At 45.8% G+C, this 19,711-nt stretch overlaps 1 protein-coding gene across 4 annotated transcripts in view; it reads left to right on the top strand.

Moving 5' to 3' along the window:
• Positions 1-60: 60 nt before the first annotated feature.
• sorbs1 (sorbin and SH3 domain containing 1) overlaps positions 61-19,711 on the top strand; it is a 35,203-nt gene continuing 15,552 nt past the window's right edge. Inside the window, exons 1-15 of one of the 4 annotated variants that reach the window (XM_078104535.1) lie at positions 61-382; positions 471-649; positions 8,844-8,886; positions 9,700-9,786; positions 10,168-10,284; positions 10,925-11,031; positions 11,158-11,299; positions 11,501-11,530; positions 12,388-12,524; positions 12,795-12,855; positions 13,007-13,081; positions 14,608-14,643; positions 14,777-14,879; positions 15,901-16,015; positions 17,655-17,738. In XM_078104535.1, the coding sequence (XP_077960661.1) occupies positions 334-382; positions 471-649; positions 8,844-8,886; positions 9,700-9,786; positions 10,168-10,284; positions 10,925-11,031; positions 11,158-11,299; positions 11,501-11,530; positions 12,388-12,524; positions 12,795-12,855; positions 13,007-13,081; positions 14,608-14,643; positions 14,777-14,879; positions 15,901-16,015; positions 17,655-17,738 (1,365 nt within the window). In that variant the 5' untranslated portion in view covers positions 61-333. Of the gene's footprint in view, positions 383-470; positions 650-4,498; positions 4,607-6,197; positions 6,314-8,843; positions 8,887-9,699; positions 9,787-10,167; positions 10,285-10,924; positions 11,032-11,157; positions 11,300-11,500; positions 11,531-12,387; positions 12,525-12,794; positions 12,856-13,006; positions 13,082-14,607; positions 14,644-14,776; positions 14,880-15,900; positions 16,016-17,654; positions 17,739-19,711 lie in introns of those variants that run through there. The other 3 variants (XM_040177757.2, XM_078104537.1, XM_078104538.1) reach the window with 3 other exon arrangements.

Here is a 19,711-nt window from a genome sequence, read left to right as displayed (position 1 = left end):
TAGTCGTTGAGATTCTTTTCCGTCTCGTGATATCAACTCCGTTTCCCGCCTCGACGGGCAGCTATCGTAGTTACCAACAGCCACTAACAGCCAATGTTAGCACATAGCTAACGTCGGTAAACATAGTGTAGCAGCTCATTTTTTCCTAAATTGTCGATGGCAACTATATTATACTTGACTAATTGGGACTAATATTTATCAAGTGGCCCAAAACGGGACTCCCTAATTAATGCAAATAGTTCCTGTCATGGAGGGCTAAAGGTAACGTTGACAAGCTACTTGCTATTGCTAACACAGGTATCAGTGAGCTTGATAGTTAGCTAAGGCATTAGCATGTGCTGTTCAGCTCCCGAAAAGAAGTGGCCAACACATATTATAATAGGTGAGTGAGCCCAAACATTTTAATTTAGTTGCAACTTTAACATTTATTTCGGTTTTCGTAATGAAGTGACCAGGCCTTTATTGTGAAGAGGCGGTCGCCCATCCCCCGGTGCCAGCTGGTGCTTTGGTGCGGCGCAGTGACGCAGCTGAGGCCGGTGAGGGTGAAGCGCTGACGGGCCGCTGGTGGATAGCAGCCGTCGGCGCACACAGCTCAGTGAAGTGTGTGTGTGCAGCAGCGAGCTTAACACTGGATAAGCATCACACCGAGGTAAGCGGCTCCCTGCTCCGTATAACTGCTGTGACCGAGTGACTGCTGAATGTGGCCCTTTAATGATTTCTGGAGATATATTATTATTCTATACCTGCCTTCTTTCTCTGATATTTATTTTTATTAGATTGCTGAAGAGCTGACTTTGTGTTATTATCACTTAATGCGTCATCGCTCATTCACGTGAAGTGAGAATTCAGCTGACTTATTCAAACGTATAAGTGCTTTTGTGAGTGAGTCCATATGGCTTCAGCATCCCGGCAGAGAGGCGTCCTGGCTCTGGGACAGTTACCGCAGTACAGGCTGATGCATACGGTGCAAACGCGCCATTGGTGCCGCACTCTGAAGCCAGATGCCCGGCGGAGAACAACACAATCATCACATCTGGGAATTAAAACGCTGCCTGACTTTGCACTCTGCTTAAAACCTGACAGGTCTATAAAAAGCACCAATGGATCCTAACTAGAGTGGCTGTGCCTTTAAAGGTGGCAGGTTGCAGGTCGCAGCGAGGCTGATGAGGCTGATGTGAGTCCCTGTGAGTCATGGGGAGCTGCTCCACATGCACAGTGACATCAGGGCCGTTTAATGGCATGCATATTATGCGGCATCGAGGTGACAGGAAAAAGTTGATCGAGTAGCATCCCATTGTCATTTTTAGCACACTGTTGTCAGATTGGACTGCGGCCGCTTGTTATTTTTCATGAGGTGATGACTTGGATGAATTGTTGTGCTAGATTTTCAGTGCACAATACTTAAATAGTGATGAAAACCGCTTGGACGTTTTAAACTTTCCTTTCTACTGTGTTGTGTAACTGCACAGTCGTATCAGTGCCCCGTAGTCGCTGCAGTTGTTGACTTGAAACTTTTTGTTGTAGGCCTCATAATGACAACAGTGTGGATATAAAAACAGAGACAACAGAGACAATGTATGTACTGACCCTTTTGTTGTTGATTTTGCAGTACCACAAAAGCACAGCCAGAATAGGATTTTTCACAGTATGTGAGGGAGAGAAGCTCTACAATGTTAAAAGAAACACAGTTTAAGAAAATTTCTTTCAAATTAAATGAACTAAAATTACACTACACCGTCCAAAGAATTAAAAATCCATTGGACATCTTTAAAAATTACTAATTACTAACTAACCTCATAATCAGTTCTACCCCGATATCATATCTCAGAATGTTTATCATGTACCTAAGTTGGAAAATAATAACAAATCATCACCTCTGATCCTGGGATCTAAGTAACAAGACGCTTCACAAGCTTGATCAAATATTAACCCCAACACAAATAATTCATCAACTGCTTCGAGGACACAGGAAAGAGAAAAAACTTTTTTTTCTGTGTCTTGCGATGTGGAATGTCTCACGTCGTCTTATCGCAATGATCACATTTAATAGAGATGGAGATGGATAGAGATCGAGAAAGAGCAGGACCTCCTTTAGCTACGTGTCCAGGGACTTGAGTGTACGTGGGCTCTGATCCATTATGTGAAACAAACCTTGTGGAGCGCACACAAGCCGAGTATCCTTAACTCAGCAGTGGGTCAGCAGCGTATGAAGGTGTGTAGCTGTGTGTAGGTGTGTGTGTGTGTAGGAAGTCATATGTTACCTATAGTGGCTCCGCTGTCAGCTGTTAGCAGTAACTCACAGAGAAGCCCAAACCCCTGTGACCCACTGCGAACGTTGTGCAATGAACCAGCGAACTATGTACAGTGTTTTTCAAAGATTGTGAAGATTCGCCCTGTGTATGAATCCAGTTTACAGATGTGCAATGTATCCTTTGGAGTAGTTTTAGACGATTTTCTGTCTGATTTGTTGACATTGTTTCCGCTATTGTACTTTGTATCAACAGGTAACAGAGTGACAAATATTCAAACACAAAAGGAAGCTTTTCTGGGCCAGTAACTATCTCGGTGTTGCTTTTTCCAAGGCGCAAGGAAATCAAGGTCAAAATGTTGCATCTCAGTCTTTCGAGCTGGGCAAACATACTGTTAGTATTAACCCAGCACAGTGGTTAATATTTCATGAATCTTGTTTGGAGTCGAGTTGCCGGTTTTCTAGATTAGAGAGGACCTCGATTTAGCAGAGCAGGCTGGCCTCCACAATGACCAGATGTGATCTCCGATTTGGAAATCTTTGACACTAAATATTAGAAAAGATGAGCAATGAGAAGAGACGTTTATTCAAGTTGAAAGTGAAACCAAGAAACGTTTCTTGCTTTTCCAAATGAGTGTCTCTCACCTGATACTCTGACACGTATGAGGAAGCTGTTGTCTTTGTAGTGAAAGCCCACTGCACCCATGTGTCCAGAATGAGAGTACACGTTACGAAATGGGGCATTAGCAGAAGGGATTTAATACTTTTCTCCTCCTTGGCTCTGTATTTTTCTTAAAGTCATGCATGTCATCAGAGATCAGCATGAAATGGACTAGAACCTTTGTTGTGAGGAAACAGCCCCGTCTTTACTGTGAATAACGGATTGCTTTGAACATCCGCTTTGAACAGGTTTCTGTTTTCACTCTTCTTGATGTTACAACAGGTTGCTTAGCAACCCCCACCCCCAAGCAATCGTCTGGTTCCTCAATCTGCTGCCATTGGCTGAAGTGGATGGTGGAGTGTTATGCTTCGGTGAGAACCCCCCCCCCCCCCCCCTCCCCCTCACCCCCACCCCTCCGATCATAGACACATGTAAACAAGGGAGTGAAAAGACATCTATATTCTTGAGTGTTGAATTTAAGCCCCCCCCCCGCCCCTCTCCCTTACCCCCCCATGTGTTCCTGGTGGAAAACACAACAGCATCGCGCCAGTTGCTGGACTATATTTGAACTAGAAGCGGCATGTTGTCCTCGCCCGTCATCGGACAAACCAGACCACGATTAAAAAGCGCCAGTGATGCAGCGGCAGGTTGATGAATCACTCACGAACAATAATGGAACTGTTAATACGCGTGCGTGCCGCCGGCTCCGCGTCAGGCCGCGCCGCCGCCGACCCAACCGAGTCGGACTGGGTCGGCGTTCCTCAAATAGACGCATGATGGGGACCCGCCGGGGCCCTGGCACGAGTCCCCTTCACACGAGGATACCTCCACAGCACTCAAAATTGCTGGATTATCACATCGCTGTTTATATTCACGTTCAGCCGCCATATCCTATGACTCAATTATCAAGTAGTGCTGTCACGTAGGCGCTGGGAGAGTTATATTTAGGGTCACAACATCCAGCAGAGACGAGGAAACGCTCTCAGCGCTCTCCCGGACAATGATTTGAAATGTCATCGCGGCCCACCTAATGTGGGCGCCGCGCCCCATCGTCTAAGCCGGGGGGAATCTGTCGGGCGCAGCTGAGCTAGTTATCTCCATACACGACATCAAAGGAGCATCATGTGTGTCTCTGGATTCGTATTTCCAAACTTAAATGGCAGCGGCTAATTGTTGTGGATTTATTTCCCAATTATACGTCACCATCTGTATCCGCTAATGACTATCTCCTTATTTGCTAATAAGACCAAACTAAACTCTCGAAAACCATCAACCCCCCTCCCACCATCCCCCGAAGACACACCGCAGGACTACTTGTATATTCCGGTGAATGTTTATCTTGTTTGTCTCAGTGTTGGAGGGCGGCCCGGGCCCCTCGCTGTGGAGACGGATCACCCGGGCCGAACTGTCAGCCTGCTGACATTCTTGTTACACTGGCTCTAAAAGCCTAGCAGGAACGCCACGAGCAGGACTGTCTCTCCTGCGTAAGCATCTCACAGGACCACTTGCTCGTGCTCGCCGTGTTCCCTGGCCATGGTCACAGCCGATGAACGTCTCAGGATCCCTCACCCAGCCGCCCGAGGGACACGTCTTTCTCTGGCTGGTGTGATGGATGCTTCTGTTTAAGGACATTTTATTTTCCAAAAGGCCACAAACGCTGATTCCAGAAACCTGCTAAGGCTGTGATACTTCATTAGGTGAGTTTCAAAGAGCAGAGTCATGCAAGCGGTGTTCATATAGACCCGGCGTAAGCTCGCTCCATTATCGACACAAGTGCGTAATCCGGCCTTGAGGCCTCTAATGACTGCAGTGTTTAAGTTGCATACATTTCCTTTTATGCTTCAGTTGTTTGAAATGAACTTCAAATAGCTCAGTGGAGGAATGTGTAGAATCCCAGGCCGCCCGTCCAGCATGGAAGCTGTTTATGGAAGAGAGCTGGAAGGGTGGGGATGGGGGAGGGGAGGGGGGGGGGGGGTTCTTCTCAATTAGGGGGATAAGCTGCTGCTGCGGAGCGGCCCCATCGAGCCATGTTTGGAGCTGTCTGGTGGGATCCGCGCACACTGCTGGATAGCTTTGCTCCTCTCTGCCATGTGTTGACAAAGCAGAAGTCAAACGTTACGTAACGCCCCCCCCTCCCCACACCTCCCCAGTCCATAAAGATGAGCGTGTGATGAGAACTCTTTTGTGTTAGGAGCTCTTTCAAGGCGGCCTCCGGCTGCGACACAGAGACCTCTTGTGCGAAACACATCGTAGCTCAACTTGGTACCACCGCACCTTTGTTTGGATTTCACAGTGGGGGGGCAGATTCCGATAAAGGGATTGTTTTTGCTTTGGCCCACTGGGCATTGAATACATGAAACAATCCTGGTGGAATGAAAATCATTAACTTAAACTTGTTCAATAGTCCAAAATCACAAGTACAAACACATCCTCTGTCAGGGAAACATGTGGTGTATCCACGGGGTTCCCTCATCTAATTAGATTTATTAAGATTGATTTATTTGATTTATTACTGTAATTTAAATGTAAATGCAAATGTATCTAGACCATCCCTTTACCTCCCATATATATGATATATGATGATGATTATATATAAACTTTGGTTTAAGTCTTAAAATAACTGACATTCTATGTTTTGGGAAAAATTCCCTATTGCGCTGATAAAACGTATTCCTCTCTAAATACTGTACACTAACCACTAACTAACTAACCATCTAGAACCAGCAGTTAGTTAGCTTATCTTAGCATCAGCTGTATCCGTTTAAAGTTTAAAAAAATATGCCAATCAATACCTTTCAAACCCACTGACTTTGTGTCAGTTTTTGTTTAATTGGTACAGAAACAGAACTGGTTTTAGGGAAGCCAGGCCAGCTGTTTCCACTGGTCTAGTCTTCATGCTACGCTAATCTAAGCTAATCAACACCTGGCTCCATTGTTAAAACACACACCTAAAGCAGTGACATTCTTTGTAATGTGGAATTGATCTAATATTAAGTTATTGTCAGACTTCAGTGTATTGCCGTTTGTTCTCCCTTTCAGCTGATGGTCTTTGGATTTGTTATATTCTGCAGTGATCAATAGAAATTAAACCCCATTAATTAACATGTAGTTGGACGTCTGCCTGCCTGCGCTGCAGCTTTTTTCCCCAGGGAGGGAGGATTTTATATGCAGGTCTGCACAGTTGTTGAGTGGGTGCCACATTCCCATGTGGCATGTGGTGACAGCTCCATCTCAGCACGCCTGTTGTCAAAAACAAACAGACCCCCTACAGAGTCTGGATCAAGGTCAAAGCTGGGACCGTCCCGCCCAGACGAGACCCTCAAAGCTCTAGCCTGACGCCCCAAGAGGCTCCACACGGACGAATGCCCGCCGACTACGGACACGCCGCGCTCATCGTTTCCTAGGTAACGCATGTTGTGGACTTCTAGTGACACGTTGGCCGTCCAGGTGGAGATGTGTTTGTCAATGTGTGTGTGAGTGTCTTGTAGCTGCAAACGGGATGAGTCATCTTGCCCTCACCGCATATTTCTGCTTTTCGGTCGATCCGGCGGGTTTGCGCTGAAAGGCGGTTTCGTTGGCTTGTCGAGCATGAGCAACACCTGCGCTTCATACGAGGTTTATCGCGTCTGGGAATAAGGAGTCTCCAAAAGCCGAACCGAAGACGTCTGAAGTTGTGTCATTTGCGGCGGTAAATGTTCTTCCTCATCTTTAAGGAAACACAAACTCTTTGATTCTTGTCCTGTTCTGCCCGAGACGGCCGGTCCGCTCCGCGTGGCGCCCCGGGAGGAGAATGCTCGCTTCAACGTTACAAAGTCGAGCGTCTCCTCCTCTGCTTTAACATCCCATCCTTTTGTTTGTGCCTTAGACATTCTCTGAATTCAGCCCCCTGAAGTAGAGACACCTAAAAGCTTAGATTAGAGGGGGTGACGGCACGTTTATGATTTTGCCGTTTTCACCGAGGTTTATCTTATAAAGTAAACTCTCATCGGCCTGTTTGTCTTGGCTCAGTCGCCGCCGGCCGTCCCTGAGCTCTTGCACCGGTCTCTTCTTTTCTCTCCAACGGCGTGTTTCTTTTGCCCGGCTCTGCTCTGAGGCATCACTTCCTAAAAAGGCCAGCGGGGCGAACTGTGCTCTTGTGTGTTTATACAGCCAGCTGAACACCCTGCAAAGTGTCATCTTCCCTCTATCTGTCTTGTGTGAGAGGTCTGAACACTCCTACGTCACTCCTCATCCTGTCCATTGACCATCTCGGGGTTCGCCTGAGGACACGACGGAAGCGGAGGTCGGGCGTCAGCACCAGCACCAGCACTGCTTGAAGGAATGTTGGCTAGTGGTTTCCACTGGGACGCAGGGGGTCGGGGACAGAAGGCGGGTAGATACAGCGAGTTTCTGACGCTCAGGGAGCAGCTCGTCTTCCAGACTGGAAGATGTCTTGTGTCCCCGGGGGGCTCGTTTGGTCTCATTTTGTCCCTCGTCCATTTAGGCCTAAATGCCTGAGGCGGTTTCCAGCTGGAACAGGAGTCCCCTGCCTGCACTGCAGGTCGGCTTGTTTACCGCGGTGTGTAAACACAGCGCACACATCACATGTGGGACACGCAAAGATACAACTTAAAAAACACCTGAATTGATTTTAGAGCACATGTTTGATAGATGAAGCAATTCCTGTTTTTACCACCACCATCCTCCTCAGCCTGCGAACAAAAACTCTACCAGTGTACCCCTGTGTGCGAACATGTATGCTCCCGTGACCGTTTGAGTGCCTTGGTGTGTGTGTGTGTGTGTCTGTTTGTGTCTCGACTCAATCAGCGTCCTAAATGGGGACATCTCTTAAATCAGTCAAGCTAGTAGAGCACAATAGGGAGCTAGTAGAGCACAATAGGGGGCCCAAGTGTTTCACAGCCACTTCTCTGGTGGCCTTGGTTTTAACATATGTTTGTCCCCCCCCCACCGCCCCCTTCTAGTCCTTAAAGGGGAAAGCAGATACCGGTTTGAATTCAGGAATTGGGAAATTTCAATGTCAGTGATCAGAGCTGTCATATCACATAGATGGATAATTAAATAACATCATTCTGTTGGTCGGACCTTTCAATTTGTAACACCAGAGGTCATTGCTTTATCATTGGTGCATTTACCGTGAAGCTGTGAGTGTGTCATTGGCTTCTAATAAAGTATGAAGTCTTGTGTGTCACAGCTTAGTTTGAACAGTGACTGAGGGGTCGCCGCCTTCCTGTCTGGCTCGATTGTATCTTGTTTCAGTGCGTAACCCAACCACAGCAACAACACAAACACAATTCATTAGCTGTATACGGGCCACTGGTGGCAGTGAGTCCACTCCCACTACGACAGGAGCTGCAGCCAAGTTTGCTTCTCCTCTCCTAATACAACACACCTTATGTTATGTTGCTGTTGACACATTCAGATCTATTTCAAGTCCCCTTTTTAATTGTGTCCATATGAAATATTATTTCATTTGATTCATTATTGTTTTTTGAATATTCTTCTGTTCTATCCTTTTTTTATTTTTGATCATGTTCCAATCTCAAAATACAAACATAAGTCCTATAGTCTCTATTTTATACCTGTCAATGTTCATTCATATAAATAGAAAAGAGCTTTGACACAACAACTTCTGTGAAATCCATTTTAACCTTATTAACTCTTCAAGGCTTAATTAGAAATATTTTAAAATATTTAGAATCTAATTTCTAATAATCGATTTAATATTACAAAATTAATATTATATGTACTAATATTTGCAAATGGGTGTTAAAATACACAAATACACAGTTACCAAGAGGCATTTACTTTTTTAACTGCACTGTACAATCATTAGTGTTGATTAAACTGTGACCCGAGGTCATCTTCGCTGAGGTTTTATGATGCGTCACACTTTTTATGTGCAGTTTTCCCTGAATACATTGTGTTGTTTTCCAGGGCTCTCCACAAGGGGGCAGCGTGAGACCGAGCACCACTCCCAGTGAGTCATCTCCCTTTTCTAAACCAGTCATGATGCTGTGGGTTGAGTACCTCTACCTCTATCAAGGACTTAGCGTCTGTTTTGAGGGGGTTACGACGGTTTTTAGGAATGAAACGCTTGATTTCCCACATTTTGGTGAATTTGTATTATCCATAAATAATTATAATATAATAATTATAAGTCATAAAGAGCGACGTAGTGCAGGTGTAGAGAGGGTGCGCTGGGAACCGCAAGGTTGGCGGTTCAAGCCAAGTCGCTTTGGATAAAAGCATCAGCTGAATGACCTGTAATGTAATACATGTCTATTTATTTATTAGAAGGATTAGGGTTAGGGGTAATTCAAAATCCAAAAATATCATAGAATCTAACGCATTAAGGCATCAGGCATTCTCTAATGTTTTTAAATATCCGTTGACCTATTTCAATTTAATATTATCTCTCTGCTTAGTAAACACATATGTCAGCATCATTTACTGGTTCCCTCCTTTTCTGTATCTTTTGTTTGGGAAAGAAATCACTACAAATATGCCTGTGGCCCCATTTTTACATCCATGATGCATTCATTGTTTTTAATGAGTTTATAAACCCTCAGACTCTGAATAGTTTATTTGGGTTTCAGCAAGATCACTGATTCATAGTATATCCTACACATCTGTATTCTCTGAGAAGTTATACAATTTTGATCTTGTAATATTAAGGAAATGAAGTGATAATTTAAAAATAAATGAAATCTGGTAGAGAATGTTTCAACATCTTTCATCACTTCTGTGTGTCTCTACTTTGTTTCCTTGTCTTCGTGTGTGTGTGTTAAAGTCCCATCACGACCTCGAGCAGTCTGCTCTGTCAGGATCACGCCGCTGAAGACCATGAAAGTCTCTCCTGACCTGATTCCTGCTGCAGGTGACGTATCCCTCCGCCCGGCCGACTGTCCACAGCTGTGGGACACTTCAGTCTCACCAAGACGTAGAATGACACTCTGTACACTCACTGGTTAACAAAGTAGGGCGTCATTTTATTAACCTGACGTACGGGCTCCTGACACTCTACTTCCCGCTCTGACGCCGTGATCGTTGCAATTAGTTTTTCAACAAGGATATTAATTTGATGGCCTGGTTCTGGTGTTGCAGTTCTATTTCAGTCATTTGGGGCACGAGGTAGCAATAGCTTGGATTTCCCAGCATCCCTGAAGCAGGAGTGCACTCTGACAGGACCAAGCGTGTGAGTGTGAGATGAACGATGAGGAGCTGCGAAGATCACGCTCTTCGTTTGAACGCTTTTCAGATCTGGACCCCAGCAGAGTGTGCAAGGGGAAAGGAGTGGTGACCCTGAGGGCCACTCTCATCCACATAGATGACGAGGGCCGCATCAGCTCGGAGCCAAACGTCGTCACAACGCCAAGTAAGTTGCAGCGAGCGCCACAGCTGCTTAACCACACCTCCCTGCACCAGGACGGGATGTTTACGGGTCAGGGACGGGGGCTTGTGGAAACAACGGTCATGTTTTGGTATTTCATCTTCCTCTTTAGCCGTAGAAATTGTTTGCATGCCTTTCACAGTTCTGTTTTGGTGATTAAATATGGTGTCATGTTTTGGAGGTGGAGGCCGATTGCTCATATTTTTAAGCGAGCGGTCAAAGAGCTTCATTGTTGCGGGCCGGCCCACTGCCCTTCGGAGCGGGCGCCTTGTCCGTGGGCTTGTTCGGTACGCACTGCGGAGAGGAGCCGAGGCTTTTGAGGGAGATGCTTTAATTGTTGTGGAGTCTGAATATAAAGGCCATTGGAACAAACAGCCTCTGAAGCTCAATGAAAGGCCGCTTTGTTCCGATGACAAAGTTCAGAGATTGTGGGAGTATCTTTTTTCTTTTCTCATTGCTGAAAACCTCGTAGGAAAGCATCCACGCCCTGCATACTGAAACAGAGATGTATTTCATTGGGGCCTGGCTGCTATGGCTGCGTTTCACTGATATAAGCAACTTTTTAGAGTTATGCTCAGTGTTTTTCAGTGCTGCCAAAACTGAGGGACCTCTGGACTCTTTTCAGGTGGCTGGACAGGCCTTATTAATGGAGACAGCTCTAAAGCAGGACTGGCGGAGGGAGGCAGCAACATCAGAAGTGATTTAGCTCCTGTAAACAACCCTCGGTGCCAGGTACGTCTACTTTCGCTCTGTTTAACACAGCCTCTTTGTGTGGCTGCTTCTGGAGATCATTGACAGAATTCTGGGAAATTTGCCCGGAAAGCTTTGTTTAACATTTCTCATTTCTGTCACTTCCAGGCCATTTCCCCAGAGAGCCTAAAAGAGAATCAAGCTCCATCCTCCGCCGACGCTCCCAGCTGTATCGCATCGACCTCCTGCTCTGTTTATCCGTGCACCAGCACGGCTAACCCCACAATAGTCCTGCTGCAGCACAACAGAGGTGAGAAGGGAGGACGGGTACCATGAGGAGTTCATCAGAGCATTCCAGTTTGACCGCGATCTCACTCTCACACGTCTGCGCGGCATCTCATCAGTCGTAAAAAGCCAACCTGTGCAGCTCCTCGGCGCCGTCCCGCTCCGCGCAGAGCTCTGTGTCACGTTTCACTGTGCTGTCCTTCTGTCTGTCTTTCTCTCACAACAGAGCAGCAAAAGCATCTTAATCATTTCAAAGGTAATGCACCGGGGTCTTGGTGATATTTGGGATGTGTTTGTCTTTGCTCAGACTTCGCCGGCAGCAGTCCCAGTTTTTATTAAGAAGTATTATATTTATTTTTCCTGGACTGAAGCATCCGTCACCCTCCCACTGCCTCGACACTTGATGTGCTCGCCACCCGCCTTGTGAAGTTAATGAGTCATATTTTATTCTTTGGTGTAATGAAAACATTGGAACTGTTCAGTTAAAGGAGAAGGTACCACAATATACAGAAACACTTTTCTGTAAATTATTCTGCATTCTGTTTTTACTGATTCAAGACTGCGTCAAAGCTCATTTAATTTCATGTCTGTTGCCGACATGTGAGATTGTGCACTTTCTTCCACTGACGTGACACCTGACACATCTCTTTCTCAGAGGCCAAGTGTCAAAGGGCTTGTGTGCTGCAGAGGTCACCTCATACTCAGCAGTTTGTATCATTGAAGGTTTTTACTGCCATGGAGCACTAACTAGAACCGAATATTATATCATTTATATTCCCCGTTTTACTATGTTCAATTATTTACTATTTTTGGGATATTTCGGGTGTCGCTACATTCATTTCCTGTTGATATTCTGCTTTACTTGGTGGTACAAAACGCATGTGACGGAAAATGAGACCGCCTGCCTGGTGAATTTTAGGTATGAAATGCAACATCATGATGTGATAACAGGCACGGAATATAGAGAAGAGACTTACTTACTTACTGTATGCTGCCCCAATATCTGTATATCTCATCATATTCAATGCTCTATGTACATGTTTGTGTGAGGCCATTGCGCGTTTTGTCTGTTTTAAAGTCTTGTTTTAATGATTGTTTGTTTTTTGGTAACAGACCCGACCCCAGAGAGGGACAAAAGCCCGGATCCTGGCAGAGACTCTGCGGTCACTGACATGGACTGGAAGAGGCTGCGGCTGTCCCTGCACTCGCCCGTCCTCGGTCCTCTCAACAAGCCCATTGTCCCCGTGCGGGTGAGCGACCAAACCTGTCCGGCGAAGACAAATCTCCTCACGACGGATGTGTGACGGCCCTTTTGTTCATAGGATACATGGGTCTTTGATGTTATTTATATATAATGGTAGCAAGGGAGAGCAAATCACTGTGCTTTGATGTAACCTAGCATCCAACAAAAGTCATTATGCTGGAAAAACAGTCAAATGTAAAATTAATTTAATGTTACACTTAAACCCGCCCCTGCTTATGAATGGCTTATGAATTAATTCTCCACATCTACATTTCAGAACACTGAAAAGTCCAAAGACTGGTACAAGACAATGTTCAAACAGATACACAGAATACCCGGTAAGAGGGAAAACTTCTACGTTTGATGTGTTCCTCTGTTGGTTGTCACGCCCTGTGTGTGTGTGTGTTTCTAAGTGTGTTTGTATGTTGTATGTTGTGTATGTTGTATGTTATGTCACGTTGTGCTCTGTCTCTCCATCACTGTGCTCAGAGCCTATTGAGGAAAACCCTTACCGCCCCACCTACATTTTCCCCGACAACTCTGACATTCAGATGAGATCCAAAGGTATCCGATGGCAGTGTCTCCGCTCTTGTTGGCTTTACTGATCTGCAGCCACCTTTAGTCCCTCTTCAAATACTGTGCTGTGTTTCACCTTTTAGCTGATATTTCCCAACCTCAGTGCTCGTACAGTAGAGCCGCTATCTGCCTGCGTTTTAGATGCACTGCAGGTTTCGTGCAAAAAAAAAATCATGCACCGCAGGTTTTGTGCAAAATGTGCCTGTCATGGCACATTTTAAGATCATCTGGCTTCTTTATTAGGCCTTTTTCTTTTTAGAACAGATATTTTGACATGTAGGAAAAAAGCAGGTGTACAAAATCAAATAAATTATGGCTGAGTTACATTATCCTGCTGCGGGGTGCTGGCTCATTTTCACAGAGTAATGACTTACTCAGAATGCAGCCATCGTTATTGTTATTATTAGTGACGCCTGCGCTTTTTCTACGATGTCAAGTCCAAATGGGTGGTGGGAAAAAGGCTCTCGGGCTGAGTTAGCCAGCAGAGACAAATAGTCAGGAAATCTTCACCTTGACGGCATCAGTTAAAATAATTGTTTTTTTAAAAGTCTTTTGGAAGTGCAAAGCTAAATTGCTGGACAAAACCTCTAATGTTTTGGAATGCTGCTAATGGGAAATAAAAATGGTTCACCGTCTAATTAATGTTGAAAAAGTGGGTGAGGCCTTTCACATCGAACACGATACGTTGACACTGACGTGTTGACAACGATGATGCACGAAGCCTCGCAGTGCCGATCTACTTTCTCCTGACAAGTTTTAACAATCACTAATGCCTTTCTCTCTTTGCTGTTAATCATCTTAAGATTGTTATCTATTGTGTTTACAAATGTTGATTCACGAGCATCCCCATCTTGGATCCGGAGAGTCTGGTGATGTAGTTTCCGAGTCTTTCCGCTAGATGCTGCTGCAGCACCTCACTGAGTCCTGTGGGCTGTGCCGCCCCGTGCAGAGTCCCCCAGGCAGCACCAAACCTTCAGACTGCGTGCCGCTCTTAACAGGCTTCACTAATCCATGTTCAGTAGATGGTTCAGGTTCCACTCACGCTCCTGGTTTTAATCCGATAAACAAGAACAAGATTTGTATGAGAAAGAGCGTAATAAGATTTCCTCTTCACTTGCTCTCAGTCTCAGCTCGACGTGGTCTCCCCTTTAGAGTGACTGATATGATTCTGTAAAGGTTACATAAAGTATATCCCTTATGCAGAGATGATTTGGATTGTGGCAGTCACAACTTATATTTTTTTGCTTTACCGTGCATTATTTATTCAGAGGCTCGATGCCCATTGATGCCTGCATCCCCTTTTTAGCTCAGTAATGTTTCCCGTTAAGTGCTTTGATTTGACACCCTTTGATGGTGTCTGGTGAACCTGTAATGCTCGCCCTAATGCAAGGTGTAATGGTACTTTTAATGAATAATTCAGTTTCGGGCTATATTCATTACTTTTCAAGCAGCAGAGCACATATAAACAAGAGTTGTAATCAATGTTTTTTGCTTGTTGTCTGCTCATCTCCCAGATGACTGTCCCACTCCCTTAGGTTACTTGGAAGATGGTGAGTTTGGGCTTTCAGCTTTCATCGGTGTGCAACGGCTTTACGAGTATTCATGGAGAGCATGCGGCGTACATTTAAACATTGGTTCAATTTCTGTGATGCTGTTGTTGTTGTTGTTGTTGCCTTATTTCAGTGAGAGCCGTCCCGCGCTCCAAAAGCGACGCCGAGGTCGGTTCGAGAGGCCGGTCGATGCCCGTGCCAACGCGCTCCTCGTCCCTCAGACCCTCCGCCAAAAGGTCAGCGTCCTCCATCTGCTCCCGCCTTCCGTATGGAGTTGGAGTACAAAAGCACAGCGCTAGTCGACAACTCAGAATACGGGAAAAGAAGAATGAAATGAGTGCTATTTCCGTCTGCTTCTATAACATGGCCGCAATGGTGGCTCAAAATAGTTATGTTCTCACAGTCGCTTGCAGAAAAGAAAAGATGTCTCTTGTGACGAAGGGTTTCTTCTTTGTCGTCTTTATTTACGCAGCTTGTAACACAGCTGTGCACAGCAGAGCAATATCTCCGTTCTGACTTTGCAAGTATGACGTTATTTTGTCCACAGAGGATTCCAAAGCGATGTCCTCCAGTTGTTACTGGAGGTGTAATTAGCCTCATAGGCTACGCAAACACACACACACACACACACACACACATGTCAGCACCGACGTGGAGAGGATCCGCCCCCTAAAGAAATGAGCAATAGAATGATGAAGGAGGACAGGTGATGGAGGATAAACCGTCGCCCACAAGAGCTGCAGATGACATGTTGAGGACTGACTTTCCTCTTTCCTCTGGGATTATGTTATGAAAGGAGACGGCGGCAAAACATGTCTTGTTGCTAAGTGCTAATGGATGACGCTCAGAATTCATTTGTGGAGAGAAAATGGCTGTAGGGTTGTGTATTTCTAATTTAAGAGGTAATTTGTTTTTTTATATGAGTACAGTAAGATTACAGTAGGAGATTCTCACAGGAAACGATGCGCTCTGTGTTTTGTCACTGAGTTCTCAATCTTGTTAGCCTTATCGAGTTACCGATTTGGCTGAACCGTGAATTGGATTTTCTGTCATATCATCATTAGAGGGATAGAGGGAGGGGAGGAAAGAGAGAGAGAGAGGGAAAGGGAGGGAGAGAGCGCAGGGGTAATGAGGGCAGACGTCGAACAAAACCAAAAAACATCTTATCCAATGCTGGTTGCCATGGAGACTACTTGATAAGGATTGGCTCTCTTCGATCCCACACCCCGCCCCTCCCTGACACACGTCTCCACACAGGAACGAGTGGGAGCCCCCGGATAAAAAGGTGGACACCAGGAAGTACCGCGCCGAGCCCAAGAGCATCTTTGAGTACGAGCCGGGAAAATCGTCGGTGCTGAAGCTGGAGAGAACGGTATGCTAGCCGCCTGCCTGCCTGCACCCCCCCCACCCCCTCTCTCTCTCTCCGTCTTTCTGTGTGCATGTCTGTGTAAGCTGTCCCCCGCTCTACACCCACCACACACACCCCCACCCACCACCTCTGTATCTGAGCTCTTGGGTGCGTGGCGGCCTCGCTAACAGCTCGGACGGCGACCTGTGTATCCTGAATCGTCTTGTGCACCGCATTCCTCCAGGGTGTCCTGTTGCGGTGACAGATGATCGCGCTGGGCAGCGGGGGAGTATCGCATACAAGGAGAGCCATTGTCTCCCAGTCAATTTAAGGTTATTGGGTCGAATCAGCCCAGAGTGAGAGGACACTGAACACGCATCCCGTGTGTTTTTTCTTGCGGGGAAGTGTAACGCTCTCCTCACCACTTTCGTCGCTCCAGCCGTGGCAGTTTGTGCTCAAACACAGCGGCATTCGGCGGTGTCCTTGAGGGCTTTCTATTGACGATAATTGGCCCGCTGCTCACTAGACCTACAGTATAATAGATATACCAAAGGAGGCCCAGGTTTTTCAAATCATTAATAATTAAGACAAGGAGGCGATCAGAATTAATAGATAGTAGATGATTACGTAATTACTGTGTACTGTATGATGCCTCGGTCACATCAAGTTAGTAGGTGTCGCTATTCAAGTATGGGCCGATCCCAGTGGCAACAAACAGACTCATTAGAGGGAGTTCGCCCCTGTTCGTCCTGGGAACACTGAAATAATGGACTCTCTTCTTTCTCTCTGTTGTTGTGGGTCAGTAGCTGGTCACTTTCTGAGCCGGGTCTATTGTTTTCACTCACTGGTGCTTAAAGATGTACTTTATCCCCTTAAATCAAATACATATTTAAAGATTGTTATGCATCATCTTCGAAAATGGCATGTTTAGTTTGTCGTCATCGCGTTAGGCTGATTCGATAGAATAAAATGAAAATAATTGATACGCAATCTTAATCACAGCAGTTTTGGGTCAAATACTTGGTTTGTGTATATTTGAATGAATTACCTTTGGCCATATGTTCATTGAAACTGAAACCCTTATGACCCAAATTGCCAAGTCAAATGCAATGTAAGAGATGCCAAATTGCTGAGGCATCAGCAAATCAGTCAAATTAAATAACTAAGAAAGTAAATGAAAGCCTTTTTCAGAACAACATCCCCTCTTTGTGTGTATAGTGTACAAGAATTAAAGAAACATTTTTATTAATACATGTGAAGACTTATAGCACGCTCACATTATCCCACTAAATACATAGATAGCGCCAGCAGCTACTTAGCTTAGCTTAGCATAAAGACTGGCGGGAGCAGCAAGCCTGGTGACCGGCTCTCCAGAGCTCAGTAATTGTCCTACTGTTGCAGCTGCAAACGGTTTCCGGTCGGGGCTTAACTAAGCTAAGCTAATTGGCATATTTATTGGTACCATTAAACCATAACATTGGTTTAAATCTCCTTGAGTAAAGTAGGAACGCTTCATATAAATGTGAACCTATAACCTTTAATTCACTCCTTTAGTGGTGCTGATAATATATCCGTCACCCATAGTTACCTTGGTGTGTGTATTCTGTGCTGTCTGAACTGTCTTCTCTTTGTCTTTCTCCTCCTCTTGTTGCCATGCCCCTAGACTCAGGATGTAAATCCAGAAGATGTAGGTATAGAGAATGAGCCATGGTATAGATTCTTTTCAGAGATGGAGTTTGACAAAGCGGTAAGTGGTCGCTGTCTTTAAAGTGACAGCATTTTATTGCATGTGATAACATCCATGTTTAAATAATACCTAAACAAACTGTGTCTGTCTATGAGGACTACTCCACTTTCCGCTTCTGATTTCGTATGAATGACGGGGTTTATTGTATGTCAGCAATCCCGTCAAAGTGTTTGACATAGCTACTGTCATCCTTTGTCATCACCTCATACAATTTAAAGGGGTCTTGTCCTCCATCTATTTTTTGCCCTCTTTAAAGGTGACTCAGCTATTTATTTCTATCTGTGATGCTGAGTGAGCACACATTGTCCGACCATTAGCTATGGCTTTCTCGCCATATTTCATATTTCTAGGTTTTGAGCAGCTGTCTATGATGAAGTTCCAATTAAACCATCACCGGTTAGTTTGGAGTTGGATCACTTGTACTTTCTTGCCAAGTATCCGTGATGTTAAATCATTTCCCAAGAGGAACGTTTATACTTTTCTTTTTCCTGTAATTTAATGTCCACCTTGCTTGGATAAATTATCCCGGAGTTCCTCTTCACTCTGAGAGACTGCGGTTCTGAAAATGCCCAAACGGGCTCAGGCATGCTAAAGCATCACGGCAAGTCCGATGCCTCGGGCACAGTCTGCCCACAAACAGATGTTTGCTCTCTGTCAGAGGCGCACCGCCACACCCCGGATCAAATGAGGTGGCACCGCTAGTATCCTCGTGAGGTCATGTCCTTGCATCAGCCAGACGCAGGGTCTCCTGCTCCTGCTTAGAGAATATGCGGAGGAGGTTTAGCGGTGGAGGCGGCCGACTCGGTCTCATGGCAGCCTGGACGTTTGCCAGATGATCTCGGCTCAACGACTGGCTCCTGTTTAATGTCAAAGTCACTTCTAAAGCGGCTCCTGGTATGCGTAGTATTTGACCTTAAGGCCCAGCCAGACACTCTGGCTCATTGGAGTTTGATTGACATATCAGCACTCACTCAGATACGGCTACAAAAGCCACAGCGCTCGCCGGGTCAGATGAAGAGCTAATGCCCAGTTGGCTCTTATTCTTATTGATAACCTTCAAAGAGACTCCCAGTTACTACGTAGTATTGCTTAACAGTATTCCTCTGATCGACATCTTGAACACCGACTGTGGTTTCACAGCGCTAATTGGCCAGTTGTCAGCTAAAGAGACGGGCTTAGTGTAAGTGACACATTTGATGATCCCACGGGACGGCACTATTTCCTCTTCCTATCCAATTGTTAGTGCTCGTCCACCACCCCTCGTCACTTAATAGCCACTGTGTAAGATATAATCACAGCGATAGTGGTTAAGATTACCAGGATAACCTCCCCTCAGGGACAGCTAAGGTCACACACAGGCTCATCGATGGAGCTATAGAGGTCCACACTTAGCTTATCTTATGGTTGGGAAAGAGCCTTCTGCCCCCCCCCCCTGCCCCCCTACGACCGGCAGAGTGACTGTGGAGCATGTGCTGGCGAAGGGGGCCGCTGCCACACTGTCTCAGCAATGAGTTACAAAGCAACCCCCTCCCCTCTCCACCGCCACCTGACATATTCTAAAGGAGGCGACTCTGTAAGCCCGCCAGCTCATTGTGCTTTTATATTTAACCTCTGTTACACACTTGGCCTTTACCTTTAAGCATTTAGCGAGGATGAGACGGGTGGGCGCTGGCGGCTATAACAGGCCCTTCAAACTGGGGTAGCTGTTTGTTTTCATGAGTACACATCTACACAAATAAGGTGCTGGAAAGAATGGGATACCATGACCTACTCAGGATCGCTATTTTGAATATGAAAGTGGCTCGGCGTGGCCGGGGACACCTGTTTGGAAACACGCACTCAAGAATTCTGCAGAAAGGTAGTCATGGGTGCTGCAGTGACTCACCGAGGCCTTCATTCATGTCCATGTTCAGCGTGGGACGCGTTCAGTTCCCGCTTCAGTGAGTAGTTTGCTCGTCTGTGTGCGTCTTCTT

The sequence above is a fragment of the Gasterosteus aculeatus genome, chromosome 6, assembly GCF_964276395.1.
Source record: "Gasterosteus aculeatus chromosome 6, fGasAcu3.hap1.1, whole genome shotgun sequence".
Classification (NCBI taxonomy): Eukaryota; Metazoa; Chordata; class Actinopteri; order Perciformes; family Gasterosteidae; genus Gasterosteus; species Gasterosteus aculeatus.
The sequence above is the reverse complement of the archived record's forward strand: the minus strand, read 5'-3'. Positions and strand labels throughout refer to the sequence as shown.